Genomic DNA, 16,061 nt, shown 5'->3' with positions numbered 1-16,061 from the left:
AATGAATGCAGCCGTGGGTAGTCACCTGTAAACAGTGATCTGAACGGTGATTTTGCAAAATGAGGAAACACATTCGAAATAGTCGAAGTTATTTTGAAAATGAAATTACACGATACAGCATTGCAAATATTGTTATTGTCACTCGCTCTGAGCTTTAGGAAACAGTAACAGACAAGCTGTTGAGGTAAATACAGGTAACAACTCATCTACCTCTCAATCGGATTTTTCCATATGCAAATTTGCTGATATGCTATATATTCAGTATATACTTCTGTGTAAACGACTTTGAACTGATTTAATGTTAATCAGTTCAAAATCGTTTACACAGAAGCTGACAGCATTTGACATTTAAAATATAATGACAACCATGACAAGTATTTAATTATACCTTATTCCGTTAGTCGTGTGTATCGGTTACCGTTGTCCAATGGCCTACTCAGGCTTGTGCTTGGTCAGCGGGGGAGGGAGGGGTATATACAGTATCTCATAATAATTAGCTTCGCGGCGAAGGGCGAAATAGTTTTGAGGTTTCACAACACATGTTTCTGGCTACACCTACTAGTAGTCAGTATCCATTACACAATCTGGCTTTCTTTAAACTGATACCGAACCGATATGTCCGCCTGTGTGCCGAGCTAGGATGCAAGTTCAGTTTGCAAATACCATTTTTTTATGCAGGGAAAATGGGCTGGAGGGAGAAGCTGTCTCTCTCCGGTTACGCTGTTGTTGCTGTCCACGATAGATTATACCAAATTCTAACAAAATGAATTAGTTCTAGATTAAACAAACTCTTACTTAGTCATTTAATTTTCTGGTCAGAACATTCGAAGGTACTTCACCTTGTAGCAAGGAGCGAAATGTGTTCTACTGTGACGTTTCCCGCTAGCAATAGTAAGAGTAATAACGTTTGACGCTTTAAACAGACACAAGACTTCAGTTTTCCTGGCCAAATCAGTCATGCATCGCCTTCGTGTAGCAGAATTCTAAAGCGTAGATATTCATAGCCATCGGCCCTATGGTAGCAAGTCTGAATTTAATACCTTGTTGTGAAAACTAAGGCTCTTTGTGGATGTGCCTACGATCACTGTGCTGGTAACGTTCGTTGAAATGTTTCCGAAAGTTGCGGGTAACGCATCGGTACTGGGCTTCGCTCTCTTCAGACCCTTCTGAAGCATCGCAAACATAGCATTACACTGCTAAGCACTCATTACAATCAACCACACATTAACTGATCTTCTCAAAACGTTTCCCTTCACCTCTTCTCCTACTGGGAACATTTAAGTTGGTGTGTAATTTATCGAAACGTGGTCTATGATACAGAACAAAAATTGAATCTCCACGTGACTGCTAATGCAGAAAAAAACACATTGGAAGCTGCCAATATAACGAAGTCTGATGACTGGGATGGAGATATGCTCTGAATAATGTTGAAATGGCGTGCCCTGTGTATCGAGATCGTTTCATCAGTGGCAATCTTCGCGAATCATCTGATGATCGACTGCATTTCACAGTCAGATTAACTGGCTTACAGCTCTAGTTGTTAAGAATCAAAATATCTGATCAGCGAGTGTTAATCTAGATTCTTGTGTATTAGCTATTTCACTTTATTTGTATAGCTTGAAGCAGTTTATCAGCTGTTTGAAAAAATCAGTTTCTGTTCTTTTCTGTAAGTAAAGCCTCTTAGTTTCTGAAGTGCGCTTGTCCACTGAACACACTGAAGATTTAAGGCACCTATCACTTGTTTAGAAAGCGCTCATGGCCTTGTTTTCATCAGGACATAGAAATTTTGATCATGCTTCCTCCTTCCATAACTTTTTTCGAAACTTGAATAATTACTGGTGTTCTTCTGTCTCATTCTAATTTCTTAAAGTAAAATCGATCGTGTAACGATCCGCTGTACCAATCTGTTTCACAAATTCGATGATTTGTTTTTAATAATAAATAAATATTAGTAACATACAATTTATGTGCGAAATGCAACACATTCCTGGTGATGGCACATTATTAATAGCTGTAATATACTTTTTTAGGCCACATCATATGTAATTGGACAAGTTGGAGGTGAACTTGAGGGCCCCTTCAGAAACGATCAAGTAGAGAAGTCACAGGAAGGTGATCCAATGCTTCGGTAAGAAAGCCCAATTAAATTTTACATATTACTATTTACGTACACTATTTTCCATAAGTTATTTCGTATCGCTTGCTCATACATACAGAAAACATAACACTGACTAGAGGTACAACAGCTTCTGCACCGCTGATTTGCTGCGAACATGGCAAAGTACTATACCTTATGAAAGAACTGCTGGAGTCTTAATGAGAAGTTCTCTACCTTCACGACCTGAATAAGCGGCCTACCAAAGAGCTTTTCAAAAACTGTGATTCTCGCAGACAATGTCAGGACCCAAACGCAACTATTACAACTCAAAATCAACCTAATATACCTCTATATGTGCTCTGACAACTGTATCACAGGAATTTCAACGACGGCTAATTTTTCAACAGGATGGTGCACCACACACAATGGCAGTTATTTGTTCGCCATTTCTTGTACGAAACAGTTCCAGACGGATGGATCACTAGAGATGGTCCAGTGTCATGGCTGCCATGTTCACCAGACATAACCTGTCTTGACCTTTTTGTGGTGTACAGAGTTCATTTCATAAGTTCCTAACGTGCAAACTCAGAATTTTGCCATGAAGAGAAACTGAATAACACCTAGAAGTTTTACGTGAAAGAAGTGGAGCGGATGTAGAAGTGTATCCATAAAAAACTTCATGAGAAGCTACCATTTGCCAACAAACCGCATAATTATGTGTAGCATAGTTTCTTTTATTAATCAGAGAAAGTTTTTATGAACACCTCGGATAAAATAGTTCCCTGGGGTTTAGTCTCCGACTGCGGAAAACATCTATGTAGACAAAACAGCAACTGCAAGAGCTCCAGGTGTCCTCTAAATTATAAACTGAATAGAGTCCACCACCGGTGTTTGATTACCTCTGGCTGACTTCCTCGTTCTCGATTGAAAGTAGTCAATCGACATTTTGTTGGCAGAAATTAGACACCAATATTTCGTTTAAGTTCCTCTTGTTTCTTATTAACATTATGGTATTTACAATCTCTATGGCCTTTTTATTCATACGCGCACTATAATGTGTTGTCTCTGCTCAAACACCAGTCTCGATGAATTTTATTTCGTGATTTTCATCTGTGTGGTCCACAAATAAATTGTTAACACTTTTTTTGTGTATACTCCTCACAACCATGCGGAATTGCCGTTTACTTCTGAGGGTGTCTCTCGCATTCGGAGGCGATTCGTCAGAGAATAGTTTTATAGTTATATTGAAACGGCCTCTCAGCCTTGAAAACATACATTGTATGAATACTGTAATTAAAGCAAATTCAACAGCTTCAGTTTGAAACCTCCGTACATACAGGAGTTGCTTTTCTTCTTGGTTACCAGGCTACAATTCCAGGAATTTTTGCATCTTTCTGGTGCTGTTATACCACGGAATTTTTGAATTATCGACAATACAGTCGATGAGGCTTCTTTTTAGTAAATGATCTGGCTACGTCATCACTGCAGTACAATAAAACAGATTACAACAAGAAGCTGAAACTACACTGAATTGTGAAAGTTTAACATTATGAACAGCAGGGCCTTTACATTTTAACGGTGGAACAGACAACGCTACTCGTGGTTTGCTGTATTTCTACTCCCACTAAAAATTGTCATTTTAATAACATAAGCACCAAACTTTATAGAATAAATGCAAAAAGCGCACTTGGTAACTGGACCAAGAGTAAAACGGTTTCAAGATTTTAAAACAGATTTTACTAATGGTTTTGTGTTCAGTGTAACAGTTTGTAGGTAGAAGTCCCCAGATGGCACTCTTAACTCAGCCCGTGCGACATAGGCTACAAGCCCTTAGGAAGTATTAGAACCGCTCATCGCCATAGATCATGCGAAGTCACTTACAGGTGTGCAAATGATTTGTCTGCTTTCAATCGACCCACTATTTTCATAAAACAAAACAGTTATCTGCAGCAGTCACATTTTTTCTTAACGTCCACGACACGTTCCGAGGGTTTGCGCTATCATCTTCAGATGAATACAGTGATTTACATGTGTATTACTGCTTGATGCAGCCAATCGTCTGCTACGAATTTTATTTTGAAGTTGATTCAGTAAACTACATACTGCAGACAGTTATCACATACATACGTCATATCAGAGAATGCACTATTTTCAGACCGTAGAAAATAAAAGCTGTTGTTTGAGAATTATTTTAGAAGATAGAATGCTTCAGTACGTTCAGTATAGATTCTGATCTTTTCTACATGAGATAATATTCCTGTCCAGTGCGTTTTGCTGGAGAGACATCCTTAAAGACACGTCGTAAAGACCCTTCAGCATCTTTGAGATGAACTAGCATGCGCTGACTCACACACTCTTTGAAGTTTTTCGAGTCGTCAGCCTTGTGACTGGTTTGATGTGGCCCGCCACGAATTCCTCTCCTGTCCCAACCTTTTCATCGCAGAGTAGTACTGTAACCTAGGTCCTCAATTATTTGCTGGATGTATTCCAATCCCTGTTTTCCTCTACAGCTTTTACCCTCTACAGCTCCCTCTAGTACCATGGAAGCTACTCCGTGACGTCTTAACACATGTCCTACCATTCTGTCTTCCTTCTTATCAGTTTTTCTATATATTCATTTCCTCGCCGATCCTGTGGAGAACCTCCTAATTCTTTGCCTTATCAGTCCACCTAATTTTCGAGATTCTTCTGTAGCACCACATCTCAAAATAGTTTACTCCTTTCCTGGTTTTCCCGCAGTCCGTGTTTCACAAACATACAATGTTGTGCTCCAAACGTACAATCTCAGAAGTTTCTTCCTCAAATTAAGACCTATGTTTGATCCTTAACTTCACCTACTACGTGATCACCAATCCTGATGTTAAGTTTCTCGCTGTTCTCATTTCTGTTACTTCTTGTTACTTTCGTCTTGCTTCGATTTGCCGTTAATCCATATTCTGTATTCATTAGTCTGTTCATTCCATTCAGCAGATCCTGTAATTCTTCTTCACTTTCACTGAGCATTGCAATGGCATCAGTGTATCTTGCCATTGATATCCTTTCACCATGAATTTTAATTTCACTCTTGAACTTTTATTTATGTCATTGCTTCTTCGGTGTATAGATTGAACGGTGGGGGCCAAAGACTACATCTCTCTCCTAGTCCCTTTTTAATCGGAACATTTCGTTCTTGGTCTTCCACTCTTCTTGTTCCCTCGTGGTTCTTGTACATATTGTATATTACCCTTTTTTCCCTATAGCTTACCCTTATTTTTCTCAGAATTTCGAACATTTTGCACTATTTGGCGTTGTCAAACGCTTTTACCAGGCCGACAAATCCTATGAACATGTCATCATTTTTTTAGGACTTGCTTCCATTATCAAATTCAACGCCACAACTGCCTCTCTGATGGCTTTACCTTTCCTAAAACTAAACTGATCGACATCTAACACATCCTCAATTTTCATTTCCATCAATATGTCCACTATTCTTGTTAGTATCTTGGATGCATGAGCTGTTAAATTGACTGTGTGATAATTATCAGCTCTTGAAATATTGGAAATTGTGTGGATGATGTTTTTCCTAAAGTCAGATGGTATATCGCCAGACTCATACATTCGGTCAAAAGGTTAGGTACCCTCTATAATAAAAAAGAAATGCAATAGTCGTTTTGTAGCCATTTTCCCCATTGATTTTAGAAATTCCGATGGAATGTTATCTGTACCTTCTGCCTTATTTGATCTTACGTTTTCCAAAGCTCTTTTAAATTCTGACTGCAATACTGGATCCCCTATCTCTTCTATGCCGTCTCCTGTTCCTTCTTCTGTCACGCCGACAAATCTTCCCCTTCAAAGAGGCCTTCAATGTACGCTTTCCACCTATCTGATGATTAATAATCGAGATGAAAAAGAAAGATACAACTTGACTAAAAGCAAGGATAGATTGCTAGGACACATACTGAGCCAAGGAGTAATTAATTTAGTGTTGAAGGGAACTGTGGGTAGAAAAAATTGTAGAGGGAGTCCAAGAAGCCACTACAGTAAACAGGTTCTAATGGGTGTGGTTTGCAGTAGCTATACAGAAATGAAGATACTTGCGCTGTATGGAATAGCATAGAGGATTGCATCAAAGCAGTCTTCGGACTGAAGCCACAACAACAACAAATTTCTACGTAGACCTACCAGGAAACTTTTTGTTGAAGTTGTTGTTGTTCTTGCATCGCTCTTCTCAACAACACGATCACTGCAATATCGTATTTATCCGCCGATACCAGGCAGCGAATATACGGGAATTATTTAATGTGTGTACGAGTACACGTTGTGGCGCAGGAACTACGTCGTATGGAAATTTAGGTCTAGCCGTGAGTAGTGCAGGGATAGCCAAAGCGGTTAAGGCGATCGCGCATGTAAAGCGGGAAATTCGGGTTCGAGTCCTGGTCCGGCACATTGTCGTCATGCCCTTCCACCGCTGATGGTTGTTCATATTCGCAACTGCAGATACATTTCATGTAGGCCTAATGTAGATATCCGGAGCCACAATATAATAAAGACACGAGAAAGCTGGCACGGTGGCTCAGCGTGTTCGTTCAAAAGGTTAGGTAACCTTTATAATAAAAAAGAAACCGAGTGAATAGATCAACGATGAACTTGAACGGGTGTCATGGAACGTTCGCTCCGAATAAATGCAACAGACAATAACGAACAAAATGAAATATTAAAAAAAGGTCGCCAACGCATGCTTGGGGTGCTCGACCCAGGCGTAAACTGGTTCTAATCCTGGTGGTGGAAAAAAGTTTCGGTGCCAATATTTGGCCAGCGAGGGGAAGAGAGGTGGTGGCCTAAAGTTCCTGATCACCAGACTTTACGCCAGTATCCTGGTTTAGACACCGAACTTCTTCGCAGTGTCTCATGAACTGAGGGCATGTGACACCGCTGATAGTAATCCGTACGTTAAGCTTGGCGGGCCCCTCGGTGCTATTCGCGAGGAGCAGGCAGTGTCCCGGCACCGAGATTCACCCTCTCCCTTCTCTCATCGTCGTACAACACAAACATTGAACTACACACACACACACACACACACACACACACACACACACACACACACACACACCACACACACAAATACATATATGTACACTACTGGCCATTAAAATTGCTACACCACGAAGATGACATACTACAGACGCGAAATTTAACCGACAGGTAGAAGATGCTGTGATATGCAAATGATTAGCTTTCACACAAGGTTGGCGCCGGTGGCGACACCTACAACGTGCTGACATGAGGGAAGTTTCCAACCGATTTCTCATACACAAACAGCAGTTGACCGGCGTTGCCTGGTGAAACGTCGTTGAGATGTCTCGTGTAAGGAGGAGAAATGCGTACCATCACGTTTCCGACTTTGATAAAGATCGGATTGTAGCCTATAACAATTGCCGTTTATCGTATCGCGTCATTGCTGCTCGCGTTGGTCGAGATCCAATGACTGTTAGTAGAATATGGAATTGGTGGGTTCGGGAGGGTAATACGGAACGCCATGCTGGATCCCAACGGCCTCGTATCACTAGCAGTCGAGATGACAGGCATGTTATCCGCATGGCTGTAACGGATCGTGCAGCCACGTCTCGATCCCTGAGTCAACAGATGGGGACGTTTGCAAGACAACAACCATCTGCACGAACAGTTCGACGACGTTTGCAGCAGCATGGACTATCAGCTCGGAAACCGTGGCTGCGGTTACCCTTGACGCTGCATCACAGACAGGAGTGCCTGCGATGGTGTGCTCAACGACGAACCTGGGTGCACCAGTGGCAAAACGTCATTTTTTCGGATGAATCCAGGTTCTGTTTACAGCATCATGATGGTCGCATCCGTGTTTGGCGATATCGTGGTGAACGCACATTGGAAGCGTGTATTCGTCATCGCCATACTGGCGTATCACACGGCGTGATGGTATGGGTTTCCATTGGTTACACGTCTCGGTCACCTCTCGTTCGCATTGACGGCACTTTGAACAGTGGACGTTTCATTTCAGATGTGTTACGACCCGTGGCTCTACCCTTCATTCGATCCCTGTGAAACCCTACATTTCAGCAGGATAATGCACGGCCGCATGTTGCAGGTCCTGTACGGGCCTTTCTGGATACAGAAAATGTTCGACTGCTGCCCTGACCAGCACATTCTCCAGATCTGTCACCAATTGAAAACGTCTGTTCAATGGTGGCCGAGCAACTGGTTCGTCACAATACGCCAGTCATTACTCTTGATGAACTGTGGTATCGTGCTGAAGCTGCATGGGCAGCTGTACCTGTACACATCATCCAAGCTCTGTTTGACTCAATGCCCAGGCGTATCAAGGCCGTTATTACTTCCAGAGGTGGTTGTTCTGGGTACTGATTTCCCAGGATCTATGCACCCAAATTGCGTGAAAATGTAATCACATGTCAGTTCTAGTATAATATATCTGTCCAATGGATACCCGTTTATTATCTGCATTTCTTCTTGGTGTAGCAATTTTAATGGCCAGTCGTGTAGTATTGCAAATATTCTAATGGAGCCTGTTGTTGTAAATGAACAAAAATAAATGGAGTTGTACATTATGATACTAGATAACTGAGAACGTATTCGCGGCCATAAGACAAAAAACTGGGCGGCCTCCAAACTTTAGTAATAACTAAACGCTTATCTCATTAACCTTTTTTCTACAAATTACCTGATTACTAGGGATACGAAATTTTATATCTTGGTGAACAGGATAACCTGCAATACACTTTGTTGCAGACCATACAGACAAAAACGAGCAGCTTTTGACAAAACACTTGATTTTACGTTAACTAGTTTGTCATCTACAGCTGTTTAAGCATACACAAATATTACAGGTGACTGATAAGTTACCTGTTAACACAGATTTCTAGCGGTCGTTTTCTATAGGCGATTTTCTCAATTAATACGTGCCTTGACTCGTTCCATGTTTCCAATGATTCTTCTTCGTCATGAGATCTACAGAACATGGTGTATGGACGACAGTATAGAACATGAAACTTATAGCAAGAGATCAGCGAATTGTCTTTCATAAGCCACACGAGAAAACTATTCGTCTCGAGTGCATTATGTAGACTCCACGGATAGAAAAATAAAACAGCGACTGAGCTGCACATTCTCAACACAGCCATAAATTCCTGAACTGAGACTATGAACACTTTCACACAGATAAACATCTTCAAATCGGAGTAAGACGGGAAAGTACCCTACTAGAATGTATTTTCTCGGCGTATGTAATAAAGAGAAATGAACAGGAAAACCTGCTTCCCGTCACGAATGTTGTACTGTCACTGACACAATTGATGTGACTAATCGACCCGTGATACGGAAGCTCTAGATCTGCAATATAACAAGGAAATACCGGAAACTTGAAATGCATAGTGACACACACAGGTAGGCCTACGGTTCGCTATAGACGTATTAAGTAAAGACAACTGCTGTTTATTTTTATAGAGGCTAGTTGTGAAGGTTCCTTTTCTGGCGATAAATTGTTTTTATTTCATTTCTTTTAGTTCGTTGTCATTTTTCAATTATGTTGTACAATTAGCCTATATCACCTTTTCGTAGTACAATTGTGAAATCTATACTGTGTTGTATATCAAATTGCCCGCACAGTTGTGAGATCTTTACTGTGTTGTATATGAAATCGCCCGCATGAATGTAGCTGTCTAACTGTAAACAAACTAACTAGGCGGGTGGGAATTTAATCTTTTAAAATTTCAATCAAAATTCTACTCCAGTGAGGGTCCTCATTTTTACTTTCAGAAAATGTCAGTGTTTTATGATATTGTATGTGATACGAAAAATTCTTTGTCTTTTTTCTTTCAGAATACTGTACTTATTTTATGACTCCCTTCCCCATACAATCACATTCAAAAAGGGAGACGAAGTAGGACTGACAGTTAGCATTAAATCAGAAGACGACCACACAAATGCTTCAGTATCAGCAAGTATTGAAGACGGCAGGTATGTATTCACAGTCGTGTGTAACGATGTGTGATACCCATGTTTTTTCTAGAATAGATTAATTGATTTCATGACATCTGTAGCTGGTACGTAACAGATGGAAACGAATTATTCGGCGTTAATAAATACTCCCTGTTGTGACTCTTGAGGCTTTCTCGACGGATCCTTTCATTGTAAGGTTGTCGGTTCTACCGCCGGAACATGTTTTGTAACGTTCATAATATTTCTGCGAGACAACGGTTCGTCGTCATGAGGTGGTAGCTTCTGGTTACTAAAAGTTGGTAGTTGCTAACAGTAACTGACGACCTCGAACCGTTGCCACGGAGAAAGATTGTGAAAGTTACAAAACGTGACCCGATAGCAGACCCGAGAGCCGTATACTGAATACTCCATGTAGTATAAAAGAATTACTTACTATATAAGGAAACTAATTTTTTAAGGAATTTCTATCGATGTGTGTGTGTGTGTATGTGTGTGTGTGTGTGTGTGTGTGTGTGTGTGTGTGTGTGTGCACTTGTTCATGCGTCCGCAGTTGACAGGAAAAGAAACAGAAGACAGTTAATCTGCTTATCACAACTTGTAACAATTGGGCCACTATGAAGGGATTTCGTGTGACGCAGAATAACTGTTGCACTACTTCCTTGATAACATGCGTTAGGGTCCAGGACCGCGTAGGGCATTATCTGACCTACTGCGGAGAGAGTTCGTTTAGACTTAAAGAATTTGTATCTATTTAAAATCCTAAGTTTATGAACACATGTTTAGTAAATCTTGAAACGTTTGTAAAATAAAGTGTAGTGACCGAGTCATGAAGGGTTGTCAGAAAAATCAACAACCGTCTAAGTACTAATTTTAGCAGTAAGCCTTGTAACTCACAAGGAACCCTTAGGTGCGAGGTAGCAAGTTCAATTTTTAGTAAGACTCATTTGAGAGCGTTGTTTTAGCAGTTATGACAGGAAATATATTAGCTGCTAATGACTCACCATGTGCATCAGGAGGTCAACAGAAAATGAGTGTCCGGGAGGTACAGAGATCAACCTTCTATGGGATGTAAGCCATGTGTTACACTTCACAAAATGGGCACCGTCGACCTCAAAAATTGTTCAAAACAAATCATTAACTTACACAACGAATAACGACTGAAAAATGGCGTGTCACAGTGATCAATAAGTTTCGCAGCATCCAGATCAAAGGCGAACTCCTTCGGAGCTACAAACCTTGAAGGACGTTCATCTAGGTATCCACTCTTAAGGACTGCATATAGAATCATATAGTTGTAAAGGGGTGATGAGAACTGATGGAATGTGATGGCATGCAGTCTGGCGCGGAGCTTGTCATGAAACTGGCTATCCTTTCAGGTGTAGCTGCAGATAGTGAAATAACATGTTTTATACGCACGAAAAAAAAAAAACCAGAGGCTCAATTTGTCCAGTAGTTCCAGGTGGTATGAATTGCACTTTTCAGGAGGGATAGTTTGATCTAAATGAATATTATTTTGATATGCAGACCAGGAATCAAGAAAAAGCTAGTTATCTTGACTAGATATTGGCCAAAAGCAGTGCCCATACCATAGTTGTAGTTCTCTTACGCCCATTTTCTCACTCTTTGTTGCTAGGACGAAATATTACCTACTGCCCTTGCAACATCACGTACACGAGAAAGAATCGTAGGGGGCAGAGCACCTACAACTTCTCGCAGCACAATGAATAAATTTCCAGCCAATCTACCATCCAGGTTATCAATCGGCATAATTGTGTGCGAATGCGTTAAGGCATTAATGTTAAGTGATCTTGACACAACTCTCTTGGTACCTCTAATTTCCAGCGTTCCTTTCTTTTGCATTTCCTCTTCAAATATCGATTCGCCGGAGTTGAAAACGAGTTCCTTATTGAACGATGGGATAAGTTTGTTTATCTCATCTACAAATTTTTGGGCTGATTCCACAATATGCTGTGCGTCGTCAAGTTGACGCTTTGTTTGAAATTTCGTCATCTTACGTCTTCCAATTCTGTAGCACTGTTTGAAGTTTTGCAACCATCCACTGCTTCCCTAGCAATCACTGTAATCCGTGTCGCGAGCAGTTTGATGTGCATAAAGTAGTAGGTCACTATGATGCTCGCCCTGTATATTGTACCGAGCGTGCTTGAAACGCGGAAACACCAGTTTTTGTAACAAGTGCGCCTTATCCTCCCTTGAATATCCTTAGCATTTCTTAGCACTACAGGGTCACAATGCTGCGGACTTAGTCGAAATGCGTTCATAATTTTTTTGTGCTTGGCTGTGGATGATCTTCCATGTACGTAATTACGCTTTGCACACGCTTCTTGGACAACGATTGTCCTTTGCTACGTTTCACTTGAGACGGGATTTGTGGCTCCCTGTCCGACAACAATGATGAACTACATGGTTGTACACCTGTTTCAACATCACTTTCACTTGTTAAACACATATCGTCATCAGTGTACTACTCATGCACATTTTCTGCACAGTCGGGGGTATGCGACACCACACATTCCACTGACGCATTTTGCAGAAACGCTAATATTTCATCTGCTACTTCTTTCTCAATCTGCGAAATTCCTAGAGTTCCTTTCTGACGAAATGTCAACTTCGCCAACTGTTGTTGTAGATGTGGTGTCACCGCCAGACACCACACTTGCTAGGTGGTAGCCTTTAAATCGGTCGCGGTCCGTTAGTATACGTCGGACCCGCGTGTCGCCACTGTCAGTGATTGCAGACCGAGCGCCGCCACACGGCAGGTCTAGTGAGACGTCCTAGCACTCGCCCCAGTTGTACAGCCGACTTTGCTAGCGATGCTACACTGACAAATACGCTCTCATTTGCCGAGACGATAGTTAGCATAGCCTTCAGCTACGTCATTTGCTACGACCTAGCAAGGCGCCATTACCAGACTATATTGAAATTGTTATTAATGTATCATCAAGAGCGATGTTCTCCAATTATGGATTAAAGTTAAGTATTCACGCAACTACGTTCTTTTCTTGATAGGATAATTACTTTACCTTGTTCCAGACCTCACGCCAGTCTGCGTGAGATTAAACGCGTGCATTTCGGCCTCCTCTAGCAACACGGTGTTGGCTCTTCTGCCAACACATCACATGGTGACGAGGATGGGATAATTACTTTACCTTGTTCCAGACCTCACGTCAGTCTGCGTGAGATTAAACGCGTGCTTTTCGGCCTTCTCTAGCAACACGGTGTTGGCTCTTCTGCCAACACATCAGTAGATATAATGCAATGTTTGCTTCATTTATCGTTGCCATTGCTCCGCTTTATATCAACACCACCAGGACTGTTGTAAGTTACTCGTCGGCTAAGCAGTCCAACTACGCTCCGTAGCATCGTGCCGCTTTTACCGTTGGATATCTCCAGTCCATCTCTTGTTGCCGTTAGCAGCCAATATTGTGGTTGCATGGTAGAAAATATGTGGGGCGTCGAATGGTGTAAACGTCATTCGAACATCATTCGACTTTTGTATACTCAAACTCAAAGGGTTTCTCGTCAGGCGTGTAATAATTCACGGGAAATGACAGAGTTAAACAGAAGTGATCATCTGGTGTCCACCTGTTTTTACCAATCTAAGTAAACGATTTGGGAAACGATGTTAGCAGCCTTCTCAGACTTTTTGCAGATAATACTGTCGTTTAACTCATAATAACGTCATCAGAATATCTGTAAAATTACAAAATCATTTCGACAAGATATCTGTAGATACATAACTTTGCAATTAACCCTAAACAATAAAAAGTATGAGGTCGTCCACATGATTACAAGTTACATTTCGGTTACACGATAAATAACACACATTTAAAGGTTGTCGATTCAACGAAATACCGAGCAATTAAAATTGATAACATCTTAAATTGGAATCATCACATTGAAAATGTTCTGAGGAAGACAAACCAAAGTGGTTAGAAGACGCAACAAATCTGCTAAAGAGACTGCCTACTTTATGTTTGACTGTCCTCTTCTGGAGCATCGTCGAGCGGTATGGGATCCTTACCTGGCAAGACTGACGGAGAACACTGAAAAAGTTCAAAGAAGGGCAGGTCGTTTTGCATTGCCGCGAAATAGAGGAGAGTGTGTCACGGGTATGATACCCCGAGCTGCGATGGCAATAATTAAGACATAATCGTCTTTCGTTGTGCCGAGATCTTTTCACAGAATTTCAGTCGCCAACTGCCTCCTCTGAATGCGAACTCGCACGGAGTGTTCGTTTTTCTCATTTGTTATTCGAGAGTGGAATGGTCGAGCCACAGTCTGAATGCTGTTCGCAGAATTTTCTGCCAAGCACTCAGTGGTGAACTGCAGAACTGAGATATTGATGTAGATGTTGGCTAATGTGAAATCGAGGTGTTGCATTTGAAGCAGCAACAAGAAACTTAAACCCACTAAGACAGAAATTGAAGTTGCATGCGAAATTGTGTGGGCACCGCTCAGTATCAGGGGTAGAAATAAAATCTAATTGCATCCTGCTATCGACTACCAGCTTCATCTCCTGATGTAAAGGAAAACATTAGAAAAAACACAGTTCGCTTGTAATTAAGTTCCTCAGTCCTGCTGTAATTATCCAACAGTCAGATGGGATAATTACAGCTATGTTAGTGGTGGGTGTGATAAGACAACCTGTGAAACATTACTAATTGCATTTTCTGAAAACTACTAGAACAAATATCTCGAAACACCACTCATGATGGAAATGTGTTAGATCTAATGGAAACAAATAGACTTGAGGTTCTTGCGGATGTCCACGTCAAAACTGGTATCAGCGACGTTGAACAATGATAACCAACGTACAAAGGGCAACTAAAACAAATAGAATTATATGATCATTAAACTATATAAAGCAGTAGTAATGGCATATCTCAAAGAGGAACTTGAAACATTTAGTTTAGGACAGGAGCACGTAGAGAGACCGCTACGTCGCAGGTTCGAGTCCTGCCTCTGGCATAGATGTGTGTGATGTCCTTAAGTTAGTTAGGTTTAAGTAGTTCTAAGTTCTAGGGGACAGATGACCTCAGATGTTAAGTCCTACAGTGTTCATAGCCATTTGAACCATTTGAGCACGTAGAGAAACTATGGTTCAAGTTTAAAATAATAGTTGACCATGCACTGTATAGATATGTACCCAGGAGAACGTTTCGTGATGGGAGGGACCGTCCATGGTATACGGGCCCAGTAAAGAAACATACTACTGCATAATAGGTGTAAAACGAATCATGTGGATGTACATGAGAGATGCAAATAAATGAGTGTTGCTATCAAGAGACCACTGTGTGAAGTCTTCAATGACTACCGAAGCAGAATAGTGGCGAATGATCTTTCACAAAAAAACAAAGAAATTCTGGTCGTATGTAAAGGCTGTAAGTGGCACCAGAGTTAGGGTCCAGTCACTCAAGGACAAGGACGGAACTGAAGATAGCAAAGGAAAGAAAAACCCAGGAGTGTTGTCCCAATTTAATTCTTATACTACTGATAAGACGAGCGAAATATCCGCAGATATAAGTGCCAGTTGCTGCAAAGCTAGTAGCGTCAGGCTTTTCGGTGACGATGCAGTTATCTGTAATGAAGTACCGTCTGAAACAAGTTGCGAAAATATTCAATCATATCTTGATAAGATTTCAAAGCTATGCGAAGATGTACATCTTCGTATTTTCGCGGTGAAAAGACTGTTCCATAAAATCTCGGGAGTGCAGCCACATAAATTCTTCTTCTAATATTTCGGCTGGTCAATATTCATCGGAAACAGAACTATTAGAAGAAGTTGACTTTATGCGGCTGCACTCCCGAAATTTTATTGAACTATGCAAAGATGGCGAACTTGCTTTAAATGTTCAAAAATATAAAATTGTGCACTACACAAAACTAAAAAATGGAATATCCTATGACTATAATATCAATGAGTCGCAGTCGGAATCAGTAACTCATAAAAATACATGCCTGTAACACTTCGTAG

General features: G+C 41.0%; 1 protein-coding gene across 1 annotated transcript in view; it reads left to right on the top strand.

Moving 5' to 3' along the window:
• LOC124613375 (solute carrier family 15 member 1-like) overlaps window positions 1–16,061 on the top strand; it is a 212,821-nt gene that overhangs the window by 176,499 nt on the left and 20,261 nt on the right. The window contains exons 12-13 of the mRNA XM_047142076.1: window positions 2,031–2,128; window positions 9,947–10,084. Coding sequence (XP_046998032.1) covers window positions 2,031–2,128; window positions 9,947–10,084 — 236 coding nt within the window. The remainder of the gene's footprint in view (window positions 1–2,030; window positions 2,129–9,946; window positions 10,085–16,061) is intronic.

This window comes from Schistocerca americana, chromosome 4, assembly GCF_021461395.2.
Source record: "Schistocerca americana isolate TAMUIC-IGC-003095 chromosome 4, iqSchAmer2.1, whole genome shotgun sequence".
NCBI lineage: Eukaryota > Metazoa > Arthropoda > Insecta > Orthoptera > Acrididae > Schistocerca > Schistocerca americana.
The sequence above is the reverse complement of the archived record's forward strand: the minus strand, read 5'-3'. Positions and strand labels throughout refer to the sequence as shown.